The 17,517-nt window shown below is 34.8% G+C and overlaps 1 protein-coding gene across 1 annotated transcript in view; it reads left to right on the top strand.

The window, feature by feature from the left end:
• The window catches only part of LOC149801972 (collagen alpha-6(VI) chain-like), a 136,441-nt gene that overhangs the window by 24,268 nt on the left and 94,656 nt on the right, over positions 1 to 17,517 (top strand). The window contains exon 2 of the mRNA XM_089956367.1: positions 15,647 to 15,680. Coding sequence (XP_089812493.1) covers positions 15,647 to 15,680 — 34 coding nt within the window. The remainder of the gene's footprint in view (positions 1 to 15,646; positions 15,681 to 17,517) is intronic.

Raw genomic sequence — 17,517 nt, 5'->3', positions numbered from 1 at the left:
TGCAAAACAGTCATGTTCGTAAAAAATGTCCAACCGCTTGTTAATTGTAAAATTTAAAATTTTGATTAATTCATTTGCCAAATATTGTCAGATATGAACACTGATGAGTTGCGCATCATCTATAGCTACAAAGTTCATCATCTTATATCTAATGACACTACGATCACAACTAGATATATTCTGAATTCATTGTTTCTATGAAGACAAAGACCCATAAATTCCAGTAGAAAATATCATTTACTAATTATATAAGTTAATCTCTGTGTATTTCAAAATTGGAACATTTACAACAAGTTGTTGTTGAGTTTAATTATACAAGTACAGAGTATATTCGCTATAGTACGATGACATGGTGCTCTGAATCACTTTACCTAAAAGTTAAAATTTGGAGTTCAAATATGTTCTGTTTTATCCAATTCTTGCAGAGTTATAGCGCCATTTAAAACGAAGAATGTATGTTATGTGACTTGCATAGTTAATAAACCGAATTTTCATCGGCACATTCTGTCAAACCTAACTGTCGCACTATCACTCCTGCATATGTTACGAGCATATGCTCTTAAAATAGGTAACAGAAAAGAGTGAAGACAACAAACCTTGTGAAATTTAACAAATATAAATTTATTTCCCTTGGACACGAAGTGAAAAATGTTGAAAAAGAACTTAGGGTATTGCGAATTAAATCCAAATTCTAATCCAAGAATATAAAAGACACAAGTCATATCAATGAAAAGTTCTAAGTGAATCTCAGTTCAAATCCCGATGAAATTCAAGATGGAATGCGATGACAGCTGTAATAACCAACGAAGTGTATATGTGTCAACATTCTCTTGTTGAATCACAGAAAATATTAGTCCAGTTTTGAATTTCGTATAAATTCCAGTGAATATAATTGTCCAAGAATTATATCAGAGCATTTTTGTATTTCCAGGGAAAACAATAATTTGAAAAAAAATAAAATTCAGCCCAAACTGGTCACAACATAATACGACTTAACGTGTCAAATGTTTTAAGCCCGACTGATAGAACTTTTATCAGAACATCAGTTATACACCAAAATTAAGACGCAAAACAGATTCCCAGATGGGGCTCAAACGTTTATCGTTCCGGAACAAATAGAAGTTTGTTTTATCAATTGACACATGCTTGATGTCACGTAGTCCAGATATGACCTTGACTCAACTTACTGATTCTTACTCTGAGAAAGATAATTGAGAAAAAAAAGTTGTTTACCAAAACTGTCACTGATTTTGAAGGTCAGCAACTATTTACAATGATTCAATTCTGGACAATGTCAAATCCAGTAAACAATGTTACATTACAATAGCATGTAGTGGAATATAAACAATTAAATCTAACAAATAAACATATAAATTAAATATACATAAAACATATGTGAGGTATTCAAAGTGATTAGACTGGAGTTATTAAAAAACATAAAACTAAGCACAGTTATGCAGATATTTAATGTAATAACAACTAGATCTTAGTTGTATCCTATTCTTGTTATTTCAAACATGTTGTTGGATAAGCTTTAAGGCAGAAAATGGTTTTGATCTTGATAAGAATTTAATAGACACGTGAGCACAATTTCAATTGATTTATTTTCTCCAACCATCGAAGTTTAATATCCAGTTAAGTTCAAATTTCGTATATATATATATGTTTGACACAAGGGCGTAGAGCCAAGAAATCAGTTAAAGGCAGAGGTTTGAAACTAGCTCATCGCTAGTAAGGACAATAACAGATGGAATATATGCATTATAATTGGTCACGAAGGCGTAATTAATTTAACAAACAGTAACAATTAAGGTGAATTAGGAAAACACCTTTTGATCACCGCGGTAATTAGCTTCTCGTATACGCCAATTAAAATTGACAGGTGGTCGTTTGGTTGTTATATCCATATCTATCATTCACTTAGATCACAATAAGGAGATTTTTCTGGATGAAAACAACTTCGGATAGAATGAAAGGTTAAGTTCCTTCCATTGTATAGAAGAACATTTATCAACCGGACAAAAGCCTGTGACACAGTCATCCGTTGAGGCCTTTGGAAAATCATGACAAAATTTGTTTGCCAAGAAAAATTCATCGTGATGGTTCTGTAGTTCCATGATGACGGGGAGTTATTTGAACCACTGCCAGTCATGAGTGTAGTTAGCGAGGATGTGTGTTGACCCCAACCCTCTTCAGTATGATGTTATCGGTCATTCTCACTAATGTATTCAGTGACTACAACACTGGGATCAGCTTTTATATACCAGACTGACGACAGGCACTCAAATCTGAGGGAACTATTGGCAAAGATGCAGATACAAAAATTGACTGTTCATGATCTGCTATTTGCTGACGACTGATATTTTAATACCAGATCTGTGTCCGACGTACGGCAGAATATGGACCATTACACTTCAGTTTGTGACAATTTCGGTTTCACTGTCAGTATAGAGAAGACAGAGTTGATATACCAATCTGCACCAGGAATGTCTTACGTAGAATCTACCATCACAGGAAATGGCTAAACTCTTCTGGCAGTACGAGGTGGTCTAAAGCGCTCACCTTTACGGTTCAAAGCCATCTCACCTGTGTCTGCGTGGATTCGAGTCTCGAACTCTGCCAGTATCGGTACCTGAGAAAGCTTGCCAGTAGCTTCTTGTGGGTCCGTGGTGACAGAGGTGAGATGGTAGTGATCCGTAACGGTGAGCGCTTTAGACCACTCGGGACCCCCGGCCAAGAACTGAGGTTTTTCACATTGCAAACATCGACACTCTGTTCACATGTGTTGGACGCGAGCTTGATGTAGAGAAACAAAGTCTGAAACAAAAAAGTAGCACAGAGTGACAAAACTACCTCAGATTACCCCGGTGACCCGTTCTGACATAGGACCCTCTCTATCATACTATATAAAAAATAATGTATACTCTCATTAATTTAACTCATTGAAAAGATTTCTAACATGATGCGATCATGTTATTACCTATTTTTGCCTGGGTTCAAATAGTCTATATAGTGAAAAAGTTCTCTGATGCATGGATGTTAATTAAGTATAACCTTTTGAGCCAATCATATTGAATTGTGTGCCCTATAGTGTACGTGTTTTGAAAAAGAGAGTCGCTTGTATGCAGTGTATGTGTAGTGAAGAAGACAATGTCTAATTCTTCTACGGAAAAGGAAAGTTAAGTCGAGTTAGTGGTAAGTAAAAGCTTACTTTTGCATCTACCCCTGTTCTGTAATTAAAGAAGGGATGTATCGTAGAGTCGCAAACATGGTACATGTAGCTCTTTTCATCGGTTGTCACCTGAGCTCGACGTTGTCCCGGCAGGCAAAATTCGCACGTTTCAGAGCCTGCAACTTCAGTTTGGCACAACGCAGAAAAGTTAATGATGGCTTGATGAAAAGAAAAGTATCTCAGGACTAAAACAAGCTATAGCTTATGGTCGTCTGCTTTTAACGACGGAAATAGCAGAGGGAAATCGAGAGTCATGGGTGGAACCAAGTGTTTGTAAGTTACGTACCTTCTCTCTTATATAGTATGATAGAGAGGGTCCTATGTCAGAAAGGGTCATTGGGGTAATATAAATTAGTTTTGTCACTCTGTATAATTTTTTACCTTCAGTTTTTCTTTTCTTCTCAACACCAAGCTCGCGCCGAGCATCTGTGACGCTGTTGATAACATCACATTTGAGATAGGCATGCCACGTCAACAGGATGCCATACAAGCGTATATCAAGGACGATATTTTATGGCGAGATGGAAGAGCGGAGGAGATCTCAGAGTGGTTAGAAGAATCGCTTCAAAGATTCCCTCAAGCCATCCTATAAACACTTCAACATTGACCCTGAATCCTGCACAGGATTGTTTCAACTGGGGCAGCCTCATCCCAACCGGACCTACAGATTTTGAACGGGAGAGAACTGCAGAGGCAGTGCAGAAACGTGAGCATCGTAAATCTCAGAAGTGCAGCATGTCCTCTGTTGATCAAGCAAACTCAAGCGGTATCTCCACTCAAGTGTGCCACAGTCAGTTAGAGCACCAATTGACCTGATCACTTTACTCATGTACAAAAATGTAATAGAACCTCGACCTTTGTTGTTGTTGTTGTTGCGGGGTTTAACGCCATTTTTCAGCACACGATAGGCTATACATGGCGGCCAGTATTAATGGTGGAGGAAGAATCCGGGAAAACCCTGGAAAGAACTACCAACCCACGAGAAGCTACTGGCAAGCTTTCTCATATACCCATATTGGCCAAATCCGAGACTCGAACCCACGCAGACAGAGGTGAGATGGCAGTGATCCGTAACGGAGAGCGCTTTAGACCACTCGGCCACTCGGGACCCCACCTCGACCTTTAAGCGCAATTGCAAAGATAACTGCAATTAAGACGTTTATTAAGTCCACGAAATGCAAGGAAACCGGTTATTTGTGAGTATTTGAAAGCATGACAGCTCTCAAATTGAAGCAAATACAGAACTTTTAATTGTATCTACCCTGCTCAGAGTTACTATATATTTCTTATAGTTTGGTCCTTTTAATTGGAAACCTTCCTACATTAACATTTTGAAAATAAATATAAATGTTTAAAATTTATTGTGGTTAATAAAATTTACTTTGTAGAATTTGTTAAAAACGTATACTTTTATTAATGTATAAAGCAATAAAGTAAATGCGTGTTTATGATTCAAATATAGACATAGAGAAAAATGGCGATCCCAAGCTTCTAAAATGCATAAGCAATCGGTACCTACCTGTTTCTTTTTCATGTTATTTATTTCATTTATAAATTACAAATGCAATTGAAATGGCGTTTCGCCTATTCATTTTCATACCTACTTCTTAAAATTACACGGGAAAGATTCTCTTGTCTAATAATTGAAAAATGAATGTTTGCTGAAACTTACAACATTTTAGGAGAATTATATATCAAGCTGCAACACTGAACAGAATTATATTAAAATGATCATTGGTTTTGCAACTAAATTGCTTAATGCAAACATTTCTGTTATGCGTGCCTTTAAACAGATTTGGGTTTTGAAAGAAAAAAAATGAAATATAAAGGTGGAAGAAGTTCATGTTGTGTAAGAAGGCAATACGTTCGAGGCGTAGTCCAGATCAATGTAACATGTGAACCGTCTTGAGCATAAAACACCTTATTCTGTCGAAACACGCGTAAACAGACCCATTAAAATTAGCAATAATAAACTTGAACGAAGCATATGAGGCTGAAAAGTAAGATACTGTGTGATTGTGATCAACTTGTTATATACCACATGCCTTGAAAAATCAAGACAAATTGCAAAATTATCGAAACTCGTGATTCCACACTCCTACTCGTACCCTTGAACTATGTTATTACCAGATTCCAAAAGAGTAAGTTTTGAAGACTCTTAGATTTTATCGTCATATAGCTAAAGAAGTATCTTAGAAATAAAATAGTTTGAATTTCATGAAAATATCCCACGTGTTTACTTGGTTAAACCGTTTTAGGAATCACACCTTGATCACAATCGAGATCCGTGAAAAGTATTATTCGTGTTCTTGATTCAAACAAAATGTTAGAAAGTTATGTAACGTATAAATCAAAATGATCAGACTCGATCCTTTGTGAGAAAAACGACTTTATCCCGTAATAAAATTAACTGAAATTGTGTTAGAAAATAAATATTCATTTCAAATACATAAATATATGTTCATACTCCCTCTTTTGTAAAAATTTTTAAGCATCTATAATTTTATAGATATCTTATGTCAAACACATTTCTTAAAGGTATTTGATCGTCATAGGACTATGTCTGTGTAATATATTAATAATTTTTTTTGTAAACACTGGTATATTTATTATTATTATTATTATTATTATTATTATTGATGTTGCTGCTTTGTAGTTGTTTCGTCATAATCGTATATGCCTTGTTGCTATAAAGCAGTGCACGTACAATTAGATCTTTTATCATTTATCATTTCGTATTTTCACTTTTATTTTTTATCTTTTGGTTTGGAACAAAAACTTAACAAAGTGGGCCAGAACACTGTCAAACAATGCAGTTTGGTTTCGGGAGGTGGTAAGGCTTAGCAATTGCGGTGTGTGTGTGTGTGTGTGTGTGTGTGTGTGTGTGTGTGTGTGTGTTTGATTTAGCTTTAACAATTATTCAGTCATATACTACGGTATCTGCAGTGTGTCAGCTTATAGTGATGTCTAGCACTCGTGCATCATTCCGCAGATATTTAGCATCATGTTCCACCCAGTCACATTATACTGAAACCAGGCCGACCATTTCTAACAATAAACTCTTAATGCTGAGCGCCAAGCGAGGCAGCTGCAAGTACCACTTTTATAAGTCATTTGCATGACTCGACTGGGGTTCGAACACTCTACCTCCCGCATCCAAGGCGGACGCTCTAACTACTAGGCCAGCGGAGCGGTTTTGTGGTTTATTGTTATAAAAGCATTATGGTAGGGTGTAAAATGTGACCGGTAATCTACTTTGCAGATTGGCATTGCTATTCTTGTCTAGTATTTATAAAAAGAAAGATATCAGTAATGTAAGTAATAAAACTGTTCAACATCCTCGTGATTACCGTATATACGCACTTAAAAGTCTAGTCAAACAAAGCTTTAAAATGCCACGATTTTAGGTCCCAATCTCTATTTTTTTTATTCAGTCTCCCTACTTGGCTTTTTAAAAGTTCATAGGTATGCCTTGATCCCGTTTTACAAAACTACGGTAATCGTGCTACTATTAAGGAATAAAAGGCAATTACACATATAGTATGGTATAGTTACCGGTCAAAATTCCCTCTTATCACAAGCCAGTTTCAGGGTTTTAATGATTAACTGGCCTGTACTTCTGTTGCAAAACCAAATAAATTCGCCGACTATCAACATAGGAGACGCTGAAACATCAAGCTTTCCATCGTGTGGAAAGTTATGATGTTTGTTCAGCTAAAACACAAAACTAAAATTGATTGATGTTGATCTTAGTTGAACTATATGAGAATTTTAGCCTTTAGTATTACCACTCTTCGTGAACATGTAAATTATGATGATTATGTGCCTTGTAAAATTAAACGTGCGTACCTTTCTATAAATATTACCTCAATTAGTAGCATCGCTTATATCATTGAAAATGAGCAGCTTGTAAGCGTATGATTCAACGTAAATTAAACTAGCTGAAGTGTTATCTGGAAGAATGCAACTTGGTCAAAACAATGAATAAAGCAAAATCTGCATCTAATATGTTTGTGATAAGTAAGGATTTAAGTTACGCTATGCACGCTTTGCACTGTGTAAGTACTGGCCATTATAGTACAGCATGATCTCCCTGGTAAACTCAACTGGCCCTTGAATTATGAAGTCTGTATTTACCTTAATTTAACTTCGTGTTGGAGAAATCAGAAAATATGCACATGCAAAATAATAACAAAATCAATCATAGCACTTTATAACAGTTTAATAATTGTCAAGTCACCAAAGGTTACTCTCTTTTACGTGCCTATGTCTTAGGACACGGAAGAAAAAAAAATTTTTTCGTGTCCCAAAATGTACGGCCATTACAGTAGTCAACAAAAAGACCTAAAAACAGTAAAGTTTAGGCATTGGCCCGCTGATAAACCGACCTTCCCCTTCTTCCAGGCCTTTATTTCTTCCTACATTATTCTGCTTGTACGCCAGATATATCTTTTAAACTATTTTCAACAATGTGCTTAATGTGTGATTTTGTTTGCCACCAAAGAGTGTATAACGACTCAACTATATTCGGACAGGTTCATAAGGCAATGACAATGAAAATAATATTGGATCTCGATCTTAAGAGCTGTCCAAGAACGCTGGACGAAGAAGTTCGTGTATTATCTGTATACCAGTTTATCGGTGGATTTCTTTTCCGGTAGAACGTTAGTACGGTACTCTTTCATTTTAAAGGTAAAAAATCGGTTTCAGTCAGTAATGGAAGTACGAGAATCATCTTTCGATTTTCGTGAGAGCAGATGTATTCATTTTGAATTTTACGTAATTTCTCTGGTCCACTAAATATTTTCTCTTTTGTTGAGTAGTGTTTTACGTTTACTTCCCCATCGTGATGAAGATTTTGTCTAGGTTGTGGCATTAGTAGATTGTATGATTCAGTGTCAATTCTTTCTATTTTTAGCATGAAGGTCTCTAATGTCAGCCTAATATCTTTTACAGGGTGTTGATGTAAAATGTAAGCTTTCAGCCCGATGTTTTTTACAGGGTGTCTGATGTATTATGAATGCAAGCTTTCAGCCCAATGTCTTTCACAGGGTGTATGATGCATAATGCAAGCTTTCAGCACAATGCCTTTCATAGGGTGTCTGATGTATAATGCAAGCTTTCAGCAGAATGTCTTTCACATGGTGTCTGATGTATAACGCAAGCTTTCAGCACAATGCCTTTCATAGGGTGTCTGATGTATAATGCAAGCTTTCAGCAGAATGTCTTTCACAGGGTGTCTGATGTATAATGCAAGCTTTCAGCACAATGCCTTTCATAGGGTGTCTGATGTATAATGCAAGCTTTCAGCAGAATGTCTTTCACAGGGTGTCTGATGTATAATGCAAGCTTCAGCACAATGTCTTTCACAGGGTGTCTGATGTATAATGCAAGCTTCAGCACAATGTCTTTCACATGGTGTCTGATGTATAACGCAAGCTTTCAGCACAATGTCTTTCACAGGGTGTCTGATGTATAATGCAAGCTTTCAGCCCAATATCTTTCACAGGGTGTATGATGCATAATGCAAGCTTTCAGCACAATGCCTTTCATAGGGTGTCTGATGTATAATGCAAGCTTTCAGCAGAATGTCTTTCACAGGGTGTCTGATGTATAATGCAAGCTTCAGCACAATGTCTTTCACAGGGTGTCTGATGTATAATGCAAGCTTTCAGCCCAATATCTTTCACAGGGTGTCTGATGTATAATGCAAGCTTTCAGCACAACGTCTTTCACAGGGTGTCTGATGTATAATGCAACACTAATGAGACGCGATCTGGCGGTTGTAAAATTGTATCAGTGATGATACTGAAATAAGTCGAAAACATATTGTCTGTCCGCTCTCTCTTTTATACCCTTAATTTTCCTTTCAGGACAACTTCATGATCAAATATGCATTTACTTTGGATGTTTACCTGTGAACCTCGTTCTTCGCATCACGAAACAATGGCTTGTGTCCGTCTGCGTCAGGCATATGTACTTCTTGAATATATTCCATATAAGACCTAAGTTTATAAGGTTTTAGCAAATAATTTGTGTCGTTCACTATTCTTTTATTTATAAGAATCTGCATTTCTTGTTAACAATACATAACTGCGGTTACCGTTGGCAAACCTCAATCCTTTGCCACTATGTCCCGTCATTTTCTTGTACGATTGTGGGGAAATGAACAAGAAATTTCCGCGATAAAAATGTGTTTATTACCCTTATCACGTGTGTTTGCTCAAACTTACTTAGCTTTTGTTTTGATAACAAATACCTCCCATTTTCAGAGATAATTGTTTCCAGTATTTATGACAATGCATCGAAAAATAGTTTCTGTTCTTGTGACAGTTAGTACAAGACAGAGTTTCAATCTCTAAAAAATGCACGCCTATTTATTATGTAGATTGTAAACTGAGTCCTTTTCACATTTTTATAACACGAGTGAATCGATGATACGGTGTAAACTGAAATAGATTGTATCATTAAACCAATTCGGCTAAACGTTTCCGGCAGCTTTGATTGGAGGATGCGAACAGCGAAAGCTCTTTGACCGTATCTCCCCCAATATCGTTGACCCAAATCTCACTCCTTGTACAGATAGGCAAAGTCCTCTTGCTCTATCTCCCCAGCTGCTGTACCCCAATTGACATTCTTTTAAATGCAGACCCGAAGGTCGCAAATTACTGATTTAAACACACACACACACACACACACATGTAACTTGAAATTTGATTATCGTTTAATTCTTACACACGTTTATTGGGTATTATCCACACTTTAAATAATTTTTCCTTGGTGCCATTTCGAGGAAAGTCAAGGCCATTTTAAAATTTGGAACCCAGTAACACACGCCCCCACCCCACCCCACCCCACCCACCTCACACACACACACACACACACACAACTTGATCTGGCCTTGGTGGGCGGGGGTGGGTTGGGGTGTGTCCTTCAAGGCTTTTAATTCACAAGGATTAAAACTCATGCGAGTATTTTTCTATTAAAGGCAAGCAGAACTATTTATCTTTCCTGGATATTCTGCGTTTTAAATTTATTGCAGAATGTTTAAAAGAGGTAAGACTGAATACGATTTAATCAGATTAATATGCGAATTAATCTTCAAGTGATCGATCTTCAATATGTAATTTATTTTAAGAGATAATTTGCCGCTTCCAAGCTATAAAGTCACCTTCTAATTCTAATGTATTTTCTCTTTGTGTGTGTGTGGGTGGGGGGTATTGGGGATGGGCTTATTAAGGTCTAAAGATAGCTTTGCTTTGAAGTAAATTTGTGTGGTTGTAATTTTTAGAACGTTTGTTTATTGGAGGGGGTATTTTATTTATTTCTTTTTCCTATTTATCAACAAACTTTATCTGCAAAATGAAATTAAATGTCATAAAATAGAGCGATCTAAGAACAATACAACATCAAACAGCTTGATTTGTCATCCGAGTTTACAAAGCGTAATATAAATACAGTGGAACTTTGTTTATGTAAGCCTTTTTCATCCTATTGTTCTTTTATGAGGGTCCTAAGTTGTTGATATCACTCACTGTATATGATCTATGCTCTGCTTTAACCTCAAGGCAAGCTTCAAATTAGAAAATAAAACATTACATGCGCAAAGGTCAGCTTATGCACAAAAGAATTTAATAAAGAGAATCTGAACATGACAAGTATTCAACGAAGAACTGTTTCGTTGTATGTCTTGTTGTTGTTGATGATGATGTTGTTGCTGTGTAAGCATGATCTTTTATACGTGTGTGTAATGGTTACTGTCATGTTCATCATCTAATGGCACCTTAGCTGAGACAATTCCGACGTTACACCTGTTTTAATCCGTGTTAAAAATAGATTAATTCAGATGGAAATAAAGGCAATAACTGTATTAATTTATAGACTCACGAATATTTTTGGTAATAGTGTATGTAGCAGGGTAATGTTTAATGCAGAGAATAACAGTATGCCATCTTTCCGTTGGACCAGAACACGTGTAATGCAGATAACAACAGCATGGCATCTTTCCGTTCGACCATAACACGTGTAATGCAGATAACAACAGCATGGCATCTTCCGCTCGACCATGATAGTTTAATGCAGAGACTAACAGTATGACATCTTTTCTTTCAACCATAGTATTTACAATGCAGAAAATAGCAATATGCTATCATATTTTTATGCGGAGAAAAACTTTGTGCTTTCTTTCCGTTCGACCACACGATGTTTAATGCAGAAAATAACACTACGTCATATTTCCCTTCGAGCGTACAAAGCTTAATGAAGAGAATAATAGTATGCCATCTTTCCGTTCGGCCATAGAACGTTTAATGAAGAGAAAAACAGTACGCCATTTTTCCCTTCGAGTCTACAAAGCGTAATGAGATAATAAGAGTATGCCATCTTCCGTTCGAGCGTACAATGCTTAATGAAGAGAATATCAGTACGCCCTCTTTCTATTCTACCAGAATATTTTTAACAAGGAGGATGTAGCAAACTCTCTACTTTTACACAGTCGGAAAGACGGTGTCAGGGAAAGAAGGTAAACAGGAAAATGATATGCGAAGCAGTGAATCTGTTCACTTCGATGTCGTGGGGCCATGTGACGGAACTATATTTATAACCGCTCGAATCACATGTGCCTTTATCAAATGCTGCTTGAATATTTGTCCGAACAGAAGTACGCAAAATGTCTGTTTAGGAACATCAAAGGGTTTAAACAGCTATGCTATAAAAATTCAAATATGAAACATGTAACAGATATTCTTACTGCCGTTTCTACGTCCCATCTTTGTTCTTCTTTCTTTGTGGTCTAATAAGGTAGAAATGACATGGAGAAAAAACACAAAAACCTGGTTATATTTTGAAATTTTCATGTTCTTTCCCATTTGTCTGTCTGATAGTCTGTGAGTTGTTAATATTTGTAATTGTTGTCTTTATTACGCAATAGACCTAGTCTAATGTTGAACGATGAATCAGCTATTTAGATATTTTTGGTCTGCGCGTGACCAGAAAATACAAAGATTTGCATTCCCTCCTAGCATTTCTCAGAAAGGATGCGTTTTTCACGCCACTATCACCTGGGTTTGATTGGTATTATATTTACACTGTCTGCAAAGAACGTGGTTAACTTTCGCCGTTCAATTGCATCTTATATAGCCTCGGTATCAATGCTGATTAATCTGCAAAAGCAAGTATCCTAGCTTTTTGATGATAAAGGTATTTCTCATAGCGAAGTACAACAGTGTGCTTTGTTTTTCCGGTAAAGCGATTCCTTTATTTTACTTATTAGCTAGCACGAGAAGAGGACCAGCAGATTGGATCCTTTTTTCCAGCTTACATTGCATCGTTGTCCGCTAAATCTATTACACATTTTTGATTTAGTGTTGTTGATGGTGGATTGTTTTTTAAAAGCGACTTTCGTTTCTTCATGAATGTCATGATTAAATATCTTTACGAACTTGATAAAAAAAACTATAATAATGAACAACTTTACAAGGAGAGGAATAGAATCCTACCGAATGGTTTATCAATGCATTAGTACCTGAAAATAAACAATAGGCTTAACAATGCATTAGTATCTGAAAAGAAAACAATAATAGGCTTATCATTGCGTTAGTACCTGAAAAAAAAAAAACACAATAGGCTTATCAATGCATTAGTACCTTAAATAAAACAACTAATACGAAATGAAAGCAAAATGGAATTTTAATAAACGAGCTGTACACTTAAGTTTTATTGTAGTGGAAATGTATGTATGTATGTATGTATGTATGTATGTATGTATATATATATATATATATATATATATATATATATATATATATATATATATATATATATATATATATATATATATATATATATACATACATATATATATATATATATATATACATACATACATATATATATATATATATATATATATATATATATATATATATATATATATATATATATATATATATATATATATATATATATATATATATATATATATATATATATATATAACCGTACTTAGCAATTTACTTTAATTGTTTTTGTGGGATTTTTTTGCTTGTTTGTTTCTTTTTTTTAACAATATGCCTATCAGAACAAACAATGTTTAATTATCGACCTTGACCTTTACTCATATGTGAAGGAGTAAATTCGTTTTTGCAGTACGCTTCTTTACGATATCTATTATTTTGAGTTATATCAGAATTATGCACGAATGCATCAAAATTGAATGCTTTTAAAAAGATCGACGAATACCTAAATGTGATAGGAAAGATAAATATTTACTACTCAGAAATAAATCGACAAAAGTAAGGACAGAGTTCTTCATTTATGAAGACTATACGAGTTCATATGAAGATTTGTTTGCAAGATTTAATTTACCATTCCTTCAAAAAAGGATAAGGTCAATTTCACAACAGACGTTTAAGATCATAGATAAGAAATCTTCAATTTATGTGCATGATGTTGAGTGTGTATAGTTATTTTCACAGTCTTTAAGTAGCTGGAACTCTTCCCTTGTAGCTGATTTGCATTCTTGTAGTTGCTCTACCTGTAGTGTATTTGCATGTGTGTAGCTGCTTTTCCTGTAGCTGTTTTACATGCTTGTAGTTTATTTTACTGTAGCTGTTTTGAATGCTTGTAGCTACTTGCCCTGTAGCTGTTTTGCATGCTTGTAGTTACCTTTCCTGTAGCTGTTTTGCATGCTGGTAGTTACTTGTCCTGTAGCTGTTTTGAATACTTGTAGATAATTGCTCTATAGCTGTTTTGCATGCTGTCCGCTTTGTACTTCGTAATATGACATGATTTAGCTTGTAGGACACTTTTTTAGAATCATACCATGGATCGTCGTGATCTTGTTTCCAGCTGTTGCAAAATTGTACATGATGAAAAAATCGATCATAGAACAGAACAAACTGTCTGGACATGCGCAAATGATGCCCCTACTCGGGCTCCTCAATGAATAACAAACTATGCAATGACTTAACATGAAACCGTGTTTCCATAAAATAAAATGTTGATAATCAAAGGTTATGTTAACAAACGTATATCAAAGTTAATAACGTAGATTAAAGTCATTATGATCTGATTTACCAGTACGTCAACCAGATGTGTAATGTCTGTTACACCCATTTCTTCTTAGCATCTCCTTTTCCCTAGTGATGCCACAGTCGAAGTAAAAATCATATTTACTTCAAGAAAAGAGCGATATGTGCAAGCACCTAATTTAATTAGAACGGGTAGTTTCTACGTCAATGACAGCGAAATGCTAGTTTATCGATTTTGGGAACGTTTAAACTAAGTCGTTTAAACGTAAAAACGTCACACCTTTAATGCTATTAGATTATCGTTTCCAATTAATTCGTTAGTTGTGCCTTGTCTCCCTTTTAATAACTGTATACACAGCAATATGATAAAAGGTTGTTTTAAATTAGTCGTAATCGATAAATTTATTGTGTAATACTTCAAAGCTGCATATATGCTATACTAATTTACGTATGTATTAATCTTTTAGTAGTGTCGGTATAGAAATTGATTATGGTAATGTGATGAAGGGCATGATGTAAAGAAATTTCACTTGATTTTCCCTGACGTAACTTACGCAAGCAAGCCATAAAGAAAATGTTATCATTTCGTGTACTTATGAGTAGCATGGGAGTAGGTTGAACAAATTCTAATTCACACGGTATTCTTATTTATGGTGTGTAGCGCATGCTCAGCCATTTAACAGCGCCATCGTCAGCAAGGTAGATCTTGCAGTCTACAGGGGAACTTTGTCAGTGGACACTTGTTCACAATGTGTGACATGGTCTGGTGAGAACAACAGCTACAGAGTCAGTGGTACAATAAATACAAGAGATAACTCAGTGAAAAGCAACTGTTAAGCACCACTGAATATGTGATATATTCATTAAAATAACAAGTTTGCATCATAAGACATAAAACCTCAATTTATACAGTTTACTAGTCAAACTGTTCACTGGAGAATGTTTGGTACCGTGGCCAGTCTTTTTGTGATTGGATCTATTTTCGCTTTCATTTGAAAACAAATCTATTGAATGATATTCTGGTTTAATCCTGAAATGTCTGTTTTTTGCATCTTTATGAGAAGAACTTTGTAAATGAGATTAAAACAAGAACACACATTGCAGCATGGTTTAGAAATATTTTACAGAACATGTTCCACATGGGATTATAAATGCTACCTTTGTTTTAATCCCACTGTTAACATTAGATATTTTATTTTGCTTCCTGACGCAACTTTACCGAGTTTCTTTACTTTTCATCTATGTTCGTTCCTTCCAACAAAGTTTACTCCAAGAGCCACTATGTAAAGAATGCACGTCAAAAGGTCAGAGTTAATTTTCGAATTTTCAGATTATCATCTTCTGCGGGATATTTGTCATTTACTCTTTTGTATTCTCTTTGCAGCTCCTCTCCAGATCTTTGACTGCAATAATTAACGGTATGTATACCTACCTATAAGTTCTAATATTGTCTGAAACGTCAACGTGGTGCACATCAGATTGGTGAGATTGTAATAAATCTGTATTCTCACAAAAGGAGAAAGATATTGTCGAGGCCTGTTAAGACGGTTTGTATATAAATGTAGCCTTTGATTGTGCTTACATGGTTTATTTGCATGTTGACTCCATGGACATGATTTAACGTGCAACCCGTAAGAATTCAAAGCAATTTTATTAAGGTATTTACCGGAACATAACATATTTGATATTTTCGCGAAGAAACAAATTCGCTAAAATATCACATATAAATAGTACCTTAAAGATATTTGTAATTTGATTTGTGAATTGAAAGTAATATAGTAATACCAGGTTGTTGGCTAATAGCAATGGACCATTTTTTGTTTACATAGAAGTGTAATTTTGTATAAAATAAGACGTCTGTGATGATTCTTTGACCATAAATTGACCATTTTCTGCTATAATGAATATAATGATGATGATGAGCAGCTTGAAATAGATTGTTATAATTGATTAGAGGAAAGAGCACGTTGAATACTTGATCATGAAGAACTAGTTCGTGAGCTTGAAGATGCCCCACATGTCGAAACTGGGCGCCAGATTATAAGAGCTATGTCGATCGAATACAATGATGATGTTGACGATGATGCTTTTATGAAACGAGTAAACGAATTGCGGAGGAATCTGAATATATTGAGGAAGCTCGGCTTTACAATGAAACTTATGAACTGTAAATTTTATGATATTTGTTTTCATATTTACTTACCCTAATTGGTAAGATATAGGTGATAAAATTATCGCCTCGAAGATCGGATCTAATCTTATCCAATATTTTTTTGTAAGTTGTACTTGCTATTTTGCAATAATTTTTTTTTTTGATTAACTAGTAATGGAGGAAGCTCGGCGCTATATAAGATTTAAAAAATTAAAAATATCTACACAACCATCGTTTTTACAATAACCAAATGCAAAATTATCTATTCCATTTTCACAATAACATTTAATATCAAAATCAGTTAAACCACGTTTTATGATAACATTAGTTTCAAGTTTATTGTGATCTGATCTAATTGTTGCGGCTCTTATAAAATTAACGCCTCCATCTAACGCGTACTTAAAATCATCAAATTCTATAAATTGTTTAACATAACCGCGAGGTAAACCTTTTTTATTTTATTTTATTATTATCTAGCAAAAAACCGAATACAGCTTGCTTCGTAATCCAATAAAACATTTTATAATATTTCCATTCATTTCATCTTAAACTTACCGTATACCATTTTTATTTGTATCATCTTTAAACTTTTCGTTGCTCGGATTATCAGAACGGTCTAACAAATGCATATTTTTTATAAACATCACTATAAACATCATCACATTATTTTTCATAAACAAGTGAATCGGTATCTGTAAATAATAAGTTGCTTTTTGTCCATTCTATTTTTAACAAAATTATAGTAAAATTCATACATCAACCACTTTGATAAATCTAATACAGCAACTCCAACGTAAATAGGCTTATTTAGATTTAGATTTGTTTTTATTCGCTGTATTGCAAAAAGAAATTTCATTAAATAGTTTCATGCCAAGGAAATTATCATCTGATATAAGTTTATTTCGTCGATCTATATCATTAACTATTTCAATATTTACTCGCGTCCTTATATTTTTCATTGTTTTTCCAATTACTGAATTATTCATGAGTTTGAAGAAATGTTTTTCAAATTCGGTTGTTGCTGCAGCCCCTTTCAATGTATTAAAATTTATGTAATCCCTCGTCCACGGCGATTGGTTAAATTTTAGAACACGATTAACTTT

The sequence above is a fragment of the Sinohyriopsis cumingii genome, chromosome 4, assembly GCF_028554795.1.
Source record: "Sinohyriopsis cumingii isolate HCF-2022 chromosome 4, ASM2855479v2, whole genome shotgun sequence".
Classification (NCBI taxonomy): Eukaryota; Metazoa; Mollusca; class Bivalvia; order Unionida; family Unionidae; genus Sinohyriopsis; species Sinohyriopsis cumingii.
The sequence above is the reverse complement of the archived record's forward strand: the minus strand, read 5'-3'. Positions and strand labels throughout refer to the sequence as shown.